Source organism: Nipponia nippon, unplaced genomic scaffold, assembly GCF_047370975.1.
Source record: "Nipponia nippon isolate SJK-2023a ecotype South Korea unplaced genomic scaffold, ASM4737097v1 scaffold_11, whole genome shotgun sequence".
Taxonomy (NCBI): domain Eukaryota; kingdom Metazoa; phylum Chordata; class Aves; order Pelecaniformes; family Threskiornithidae; genus Nipponia; species Nipponia nippon.
Genome location: NW_028262302.1, coordinates 15324489 through 15332500, shown reverse-complemented (window position 1 = coordinate 15332500; position 8012 = coordinate 15324489). Strand labels below are relative to the sequence as shown.

Genomic DNA, 8012 nt, shown 5'->3' with positions numbered 1-8012 from the left:
GAAATCGTGTTTGGGTAATAATATTGAAAATCAGTGCAGTGTTTACTTTATTTCATACCTAACAGCTTGCTCTGCCCGGTGCTATTCTCCTCTTTAGATCTCTCTTTCAACCCATGCTGTGAGTACCCGCCAGTAACAAACAATCGCTTAGCAACACTACGCAGCACAATTTGCTTGCGTTTCATTTGTTATTACAATTTCATCCCGACATTGTGTGACAACTGATTGTCTGTTTAGCGCAATTTTACGTTTACAAAGTTCGCGAAGAGCGGCTGTGAAACGAGAAACTCCGAAGCGGGTTTCGCGAAGCGGGTATCGAAACTGGGGGGTTCACGGCAAGACTTCTAAGATTAAAACCAAACCAAACAAAAGAGAACTTCCCCACGGGGATGACAAGTTATTTGAAAAAATAATCTCTAAATTAGGACCAAAGGTAAGCGTTGCAGCGTGGTGGGTCATCCTTCCGCAGAGCCGGAATTCCCGATCGGAAAACTCGTTGGGAAGCCGAGCGCCCGCACAGCCCTGGCGGCGGGTGTCCTGCCGGGGCCGCGGCTGCCCCGGGGGTGCCCCAGCCCCCCTGACGCCCACTTTTGCCCCGCGGTGCTGCTTTCACCTGGGAGAAGCCGGACAGGCGCTGGGATGAAATCCTGCTGCAAGTGATGCTAAGCACCCAAGAAACGGGCCCGGGCGCCGGGTATCCCCACCGCGGGCCCCCGCAGGAGCGGGACTTCAGCGGGGTCACTCGGTTCCCCGAGAGGCGGCAGTTTGGGGGCAGAGAGCTGTCCCCGCCGTCCGCCTCCCTCCAGCGGGCCGGGCTCCGCGGAGCGCCCGGGCGCGGAGCCCCGCGGGGAGCCCTGCCCTGCCCCGCCGCCCCCGCAGAGCCGCGGCCCGGGCCGGCAGGCGGGGCGCTCCCCGCGGAGGAGACGCTCCCCTCCTCGCCGGTGGGAGAGCTGGCCGTGGCCCCGCTCTTCGGCATCCCCTCGGGCCTGCCTCTCCCGGGGGCTCCCAGCCCGGCTCTGCCGGAGTCCCCCGCTCGCCGCCGGCAGCTGCAGAGGCCCGCGGAGCGATGGCAGCGGGCGCTGCAGCGGAGCCGCTGAGGACGCGAACGAGGGTCCCGGCGGCGGGATGAAGCAGCGCGCTGCTCTGCCCGCAGCCTGACCGAGCTGCGCCCGGGGAATTACTTACCAAAAAACCCCCAACAAACCAGCCCCAGACTGCCCCCAAAACCCAACCCCAAACAAACAAACAAACAAACAAACAATCAAAAAATAAAGAAAACCCCCAAAACAACAACAGAAAAATTCCGAATCTAACAAAAGAACCCACCCAAACCTCTGTCAAATAGTTTCACTTTACATCAAATTTGTAAAATATGCACGAAGCTCAGGTCTAAATGCCAAAGGCGGAAAGAAATTGATCGGCAAATAAGTTAAAGGAAACGACGCTAGTAATTAGTCGCACAGCGATGTACTAAGAAAGTGAGAATTAAGTCCTGGCGTTCTTTTTCTTTAGCGTTCATACGAGTCTTTTGCTCGAAATAGGGTTTTGGTTTAGATCATTCTCAGATGCGGTTTTGAATCCTGGAATATCGAGGAAAGGAAGGATAAAGATAAAGAGCGAGTAAGCGCTAACGAGGATATTCTTTGTTGAGGAAAAATAATGTGTTCCTCGTAAACGGACCCTAATGGCTTGTTTTCATTTCACGCGTACAATTTCCTACCTTCTTTGATGGAGGGTTGATGGGGTAAATAGTCTAATCTTATTCAGTTCACCTCCTGTGGATTCCCAGTGACAGTCGTGACAGACGAAGTATTCTGCAAATCACAAGAGCCAGCTACCAAGAGAGACAAACGTCTTTATAGGGAGAGTTTTAGGGACTTAAAACTGCTCCATTTTAAATTCACGGAATATGCAAAATATAAAGTTCTGCGTATCATTGCAACTCTACCGGCTTTGTTTTCTAAGCTAGAAAAGGAAAGATTCTTCCTTAAAAAGAAAAGAAAACGGCACCAGGATGGATCAGAAGCAAATCGGAACACCTACCAGACCCGGGGATTTGAGATGGCACTGGTCTTTAACATTTCCACCTCCTGGCTTGTTTAAAAATAAAAAGTGGTACCTGTCTGGATCTGAATCTGTTAAAAAAAATGTTTACAACATTCACGCGTCCTAGTTCCGCCAGGTGATCTAGGAGAAGAGAGGGGGGGAAAAAAAGTTCATTTACTCAGTGAAGACGTTGTTGCATAAAGCTTAACTCAGAGGAAGGCGTACTCCGCAACGGCCCCTCAGTTCCCCGAGCCGGGGGACGCAAGATTCAAACCCTGCTACAGAAACACGCGGAAGGGGGGAGTTGCACAGTTGTATGGCAGTTTATTTTTTTTCAAAAGTGCTTCTGAACCAATTCGAAGGATAAATAATGAATCTGAGCTTCAGACAGAGGAAATCGCACCCACTGATGTGAACTAACAGGAGCAAAGTAGGTGCATAATAGACAAGGCTAGGAGCTGCTAACCACTTCTGCACAATGGCATTAATAAGATTAACCTGGGCAATTAGCCGGTGCAGCAGAGATCAAGCCTAAATCTGGGGCCTTTCAATAAAGCCCACTAATGGAAAGGATTACGTTAATTTCATTAATTCTCAATACACAGACCCGGGCTCCTTTCACTCCTTTGTGTAACCCCCACCTCTTCCCCACCAAAAAGGGGGAGAAAAAAAAAAGTCAAATCTGGTTTTGTTTGTCATCTGCATGTTACCAGGAACTAAATCCAGGATGACGTCGCCTGGGTATAAAAAAGGGAAGAGGTTCAGATGGATTATACTCCGAGCAGCCCTCTGGGTTGAGATCAGTAAACAGGCGAGAGTTGAGGGGGGAAAGTTCCAGGGGTGGATCCTGCGCGCACACACGCACACACGCGCGCACAGACACACACGCACACTCTGCCCGCAAGCTGCCCTCGGAAAAAGCTCCGCTCTTTTCGCTCCGATCCCTTTTTCAAATTTCTCCGAAAAGTTTCGATTTCGTGTCCCTCCAGCCTTCCCCCCCCACCCCCCCCTCCACCACAACCACCGCCACCTACCCTCCCTCCCTCCCTCTCTCCCTCCCTCCCTCCCCCCGGCCGGTCCCGCTGCCCTGCCCCGGCACGGTTTGGGGCATGCCTGTGAGCATGTTCAGCATCGACAATATCCTGGCGGCCAGACCTCGCTGCAAGGACTCGGTGCTGCTGCCCCCGAGCGCCGCGCCCGTCGTCTTCCCCGGCCTCCACGGGGACTCGCTCTACGGCAGCGCCTCCGACTACGGCGGATTTTACTCCCGGGCGGTGGCTCCCGCCTCCGCGCTGCCGCCGGGGGTCACCGGATCTCGGCTGGGCTACAACAACTACTACTACGGGCAGCTGCATGTGCCGGCGTCCCCCGTGGGTCCTTCGTGCTGCGGGGCCGTGCCTCCCCTGGGCGCCCAGCAGTGCTCCTGCGTCCCCCCCGCAGGTAAGGCGTCCGCGCGTGGGACGGGGCGGACGGGCTTTCTTTGTTCCCGCAGCCGCGGGGCAGGAGGGGGTGGCAGGGAGCCGGCGGCCCGCAGGAGCGCGGGTGGGCGGCGGGGAGGGGGGGGTGCTTTTTCTCGGGGTGGGGGGAGCAGCGATCTCATGCAAAGCCTGTCGTCGTCTCGTCTGTCTGTCCGTAGGTTACGAGGGCACTGGGTCAGTCCTGATGTCCCCTGTTCCCCATCAGATGTTGCCCTACATGAACGTGGGCACTTTGTCCCGGACGGAGCTGCAGTTACTGAACCAGCTGCACTGCAGGAGGAAAAGACGGCACCGGACCATCTTCACTGACGAGCAGCTGGAAGCGCTGGAAAACCTCTTCCAGGAAACGAAATACCCAGACGTGGGCACCAGGGAACAGCTGGCCAGGAGGGTGCACTTAAGAGAGGAAAAAGTGGAGGTATTTTGCTTTCCTCTTCCCCCTTCCACCCTCTCCCTTTCGCATTTAAACGCGCCCGGACTGGCAGTCCCTCGGTGCGGCCCCAGCCCGGCTCGGCCGGCCGCGGCGAGCTGGCGGAGGGGAGAGCAACAGGTTTGCGGGGGGGGCGGGGGGAGGAGGAGAGGCAAAGTTTTTTATTATCGTTATTATTATTATTATTTCCGAGCGCCCTTCTGGAGGCGGCTGGCCGAGCCGGTCGCACGGCTGTGGGCAATGCCGAGAGGCGGCCGTGGCTCCTGAAGGCGCCCAGCCGCTCCCCGCGGGCGGCCGCCTCCCCGCCGCCTCCCTCCGGCCCAGCGCGGCCGCCGCACGTCGGCCCCGCCGCGGCGGCGAGCGGCTCCGGGCGAGGCAGGGCTCCGGCAGGCCCGAGGTCAGCCTGCGGCTTTGCGTATTTTTTTTTTTTATTTTATTTTTTTCCCCCTAGTAATTTAATTTCTTAACGTAACAGGTTTGGTTCAAAAACCGCCGGGCAAAGTGGAGGAGGCAAAAGCGATCGTCTTCGGAGGAGTCAGAAAACGCACAAAAATGGAATAAAGCGTCTAAAACCTCTCCGGAGAAGAGACAAGAGGACGGGAAAAGTGACTTGGACTCCGACAGCTGATACCTCGCAGGGGCGACATTTCCCGTGGACTGTCGGATACGCTCCAGAGGATGCTACTAATCTTGCACAAGCTCTGCCTTGTTGGAGGGGGAAAATATCTGTATATAATGTACAATGCCCCGAGTTGATTTCGTGTAAATAAAATGTGTTGCGGAGGTGTTGCACAGGTAGACGGCGGCGCGTTTTTTCACCCCTGCGCCGCGGGGAGAGGGGAGAGGAGAGCGGCGGTGCCCCCTCCCCGGGGACCGGGGGCGGCCTTGCCGGCGCAGTTACTCATTTAACGAGGTTTCGCATAGTTTGAGAGCGAGCGGAGGGCAGCGCGCTGTCGGCAGGCCCCGTCGCTCACCGGCTGGCCGCAGGCCGAGGAGCGATGGCGGATCTCCCACCCCGGAGGAAAGCGGCGGACACCCGGCCGGGCCGGGCCGGTCCCCGACGGCAGCGCCCGGGGCAGCCCCGCTGAGGCTGGCGGGTTGCCGGGCTGGCGGGGAGGCCGCGGCCGGGAGCAAACCTCCCTCCTGCTGCCGGAGCTCCTCGCTGGGCCGACCTGTCCGCTTCTCAGGCCCCGCGTCCGAACGCTGCTCCCCGCGGGCGCGCCGGCCGGCAGCCCCCGCCCCGCGGCCCCCCCGCCGGGCCGGAGGCGATGCCCGTAGGAAATGTTTGCAGGCAAAGCAAATCCGGCCTCACGCTTGTTACTCCGTCCTATTGCCCTGCGCTTTTCTCTCCCTCTCGCTGCAGTTATGCCCTGTTGAGTTTCCAAAGTGTTTGTCTTTGATCCCCGTTTAGAAAAGCTGTCTCGCTACCTCGGTGTTTAAAATTGCTATTAATAAATTTCAGCCATTATCAGATGAACTGCACATAAAGGGAGGTACGAGCCCTCGTGTGCTGCTTTTGGAGATGTGTCACAAGAAGCTGTTAATGGATGTTTTCTCCCCTTTGAGGCAGCACCCTTGCAATTAGGACAGCAGTGACAGCCTGGTCTCATTTTACTCTTCCCTCGATGAGATCCTCGTAAGAGACGTCTATTCCCCCTGTAAAATTCACATTCATTTTCCCTAGGCTTTTTTTCCTGTGACTCCCCAACTCCTAGCGGTCATCCCTTCAGAGCAGAACCACCGCGGTTTCCCCGTGTTGAATTGTTTAGAAAGGCCTTTCCCTCTCCTTGTTTACAAAGACTGTCTATAAATTTAAAACGAATGACCTGAAGGTGTAAAACCAACGCAGATAACCTCTGGCTAGAAATCTTCATGCTGTGCCTTTCATTCGGAAGTTAAGTGGTAATGACCTGATTTTCCTTAATTGCGGCCAATGCCCAAACTCACCTGTATCTATTCAGCTCGTCTAGCTTAGACAAGAAATGGGTTTATACAAATGTGCTTGCCATTGCTTCCAGCGACACTAGAAAGGGTCAGCTGCTGCGTTGCTTGTCCTTGTGCTTTTCCTCCCTTTCTGGATATACCCAGCTTTTTATGGGTGTTGTAGCGTGGTGCATATTGCAGGTGTTAGTGCGATAGAGCGAATCTCAGTACCTGTCTGCTCTGTTAACTTTTCCTAATGCACCTATGTTTCCTCATAGATGTGGTATCTCTCTCCATACCAAGATGTAGGAACTGCTGCCGTGGAAGAAATTAAGTGTGGTTTTGTATGAGTCAGTCCTTTAGGGGGCTTACAGTTTCATAGCTACGGTTCTCTTGAAGAAGAAATTTAGCCTCTTTTGTTCCTTAGCGCAGCAGAGGAGGAAAGGGAAAAGCAAACTTCTCGATGGATCCTTCTTCTTGGATATATGTCATGGTTTGGCTCTACAGAGCTACTGCATTTTGGAGATGCTACCCTGTTGCTACAATGTGTATCCTATCTCTGTAAACTGTATTGAATTACAACCCAGCAGCACTGAAAATTAGTTTTCAAATTACTGAAAATTAGTTATCAAAAGAAGTGTTTTGTTATGTTATGTGCAGGAAGTCTCACTAAGTGGAATTTGAATGCCATCTCCTCTGTATTTAGTCATTGTTAGGTTTTAAAGTACATACTTGATTTGCAAATAAAAGCCAGGTCTAAGGATAATATTGCCCAGGCTTTTGCAAATGCTTATATATTTTCTTTACTTCCCATGTATAAATATCCTTACTGCCACATTGGGAGCTTGGTAGGGTTTCGTTTTGTTTTGCATTTTTGTGTGTGGAGTGGTAATTTCGGAAGTCACTAGTAAGGATTTTAGCCTGCAGAGTTCAATGTGGGAGTTAAACTGGATCTGGGTTTGTAAGGGGTAGGCTTTAAATATGTTTTTGATAACCAATACTAGTTACTTAAGCTTGTAGTCTACATCTTCAGAGATTTTTAGACTTTTCCAATGGGAGCAAGTGCTTGAGAACCACAGAAGCTCCAGGTCACCAAACGTGCCAATGTATGGATTTATTTAGAACTCTTTGTTCTGTGGGAGCGTGGGATGTGACGTACGAATCAAAACCTTGCATTCCAAAACATGCTTTCTATGCATGGGATTGTGATGAAGTCACCACTCATTGCTTTAAAATCATGTTGTACCTTAGTCTGAGTTAATTTTTGAGTTGACTATAAACTCTTGACTACCATAAGCTTGATCTTGCAGTCACTGGTATCTGTTCTTAATACTACATGTAGATGTAGATCTGTTAGAGTTAATAATACCACTTTAAAATCTAATTGAAAAGCAATTTTAATCTTGACCTAAAAGCTTTAGAGTACTTACTAAGAAATGGCATTTGTGCCATTAGACAGCAGGAGTAGCTGTCTCATTCTTTTTCTCACTAGTGTTTGGCGAAAACCTAAAAGCTTCATTATCCCTTTTTTACACTACAAAATCAGATCCTATGCAGCCTGGAAGAGTCTGATAACTGAAAAGTAGTGAGAAGACAACATCAAAAGGATCAAGAAAATAGAAAACTAAATGATTGAAAGCATGAGGACAATTGTAATAAGATCTCTCCTTCACTTGTACTGTAGGGTTGGCATAATCTGTCTCTAGATGTTTGTCTGGATTTTTATTTTAGGATAATTCCTACATGCTGAAATGCAAATGCCATGTAATAACTTTCATTATTTTCTCTTTCTGTTGGTGCAGTAGGGGAAAGGCAAAGTGAGGGACCTGAATACGTGCTATGTTCCCACAGGTTCAGTTCTAACAAAGGGGCTTTGAAAGAGTTGGTTGTGGTTTTGGTTGTTAACACTTGTTTAAGAAGGAGACCAAAAGAGATTTTAAAAAAAATTTTTTTTTGTTTGTTTTGTTTTGTCTGTGTCTCCTCCACTGCAATTTACAACCTTGCACCTTGGTGCAAACCCATTCTCAGAAGATTTAATATGACTGAAAAACCCACTTAGGTATTTCTGAAACGTGATGTATGGTTCATGGTATTGATGTCCTATCTAGGTTTTACAATATGAGTTCAGTTTCTTG

At 51.3% G+C, this 8012-nt stretch overlaps 1 protein-coding gene and 1 long non-coding RNA gene across 2 annotated transcripts; one reads left to right on the top strand and one right to left on the bottom strand.

Moving 5' to 3' along the window:
* Window positions 1–1332: 1332 nt before the first annotated feature.
* Window positions 1333–1821, bottom strand: LOC148056841 (uncharacterized). Its single transcript, XR_015702176.1, has 2 exons — window positions 1721–1821; window positions 1333–1580 (listed from the first exon to the last, which is right to left on the bottom strand). It is a non-coding gene; the product is annotated as an uncharacterized LOC148056841 (long non-coding RNA).
* Window positions 1822–3120: 1299 nt separating this feature from the next.
* GSC (goosecoid homeobox) lies at window positions 3121–4730 on the top strand. Its single transcript, XM_087747027.1, has 3 exons — window positions 3121–3486; window positions 3683–3942; window positions 4430–4730. The coding sequence occupies exons 1-3, from the start codon at window positions 3156–3158 to the stop codon at window positions 4580–4582; spliced, it is 744 nt and encodes a 247-aa protein (XP_087603153.1). The 5' UTR covers window positions 3121–3155; the 3' UTR covers window positions 4583–4730.
* Window positions 4731–8012: the final 3282 nt, after the last annotated feature.

Coding starts and splice junctions, on each gene's coding strand:
- GSC (XM_087747027.1), top strand. CDS start 3,156: ATGCCTGTGAGCATGTTCAGCATCGACAATATCCTGGCGGCCAGACCT. Junction 3,487..3,682: donor CTCCTGCGTCCCCCCCGCAG/GTAAGGCGTCCG, acceptor GTCTGTCCGTAG/GTTACGAGGGCACTGGGTCA. Junction 3,943..4,429: donor TAAGAGAGGAAAAAGTGGAG/GTATTTTGCTTT, acceptor TTAACGTAACAG/GTTTGGTTCAAAAACCGCCG.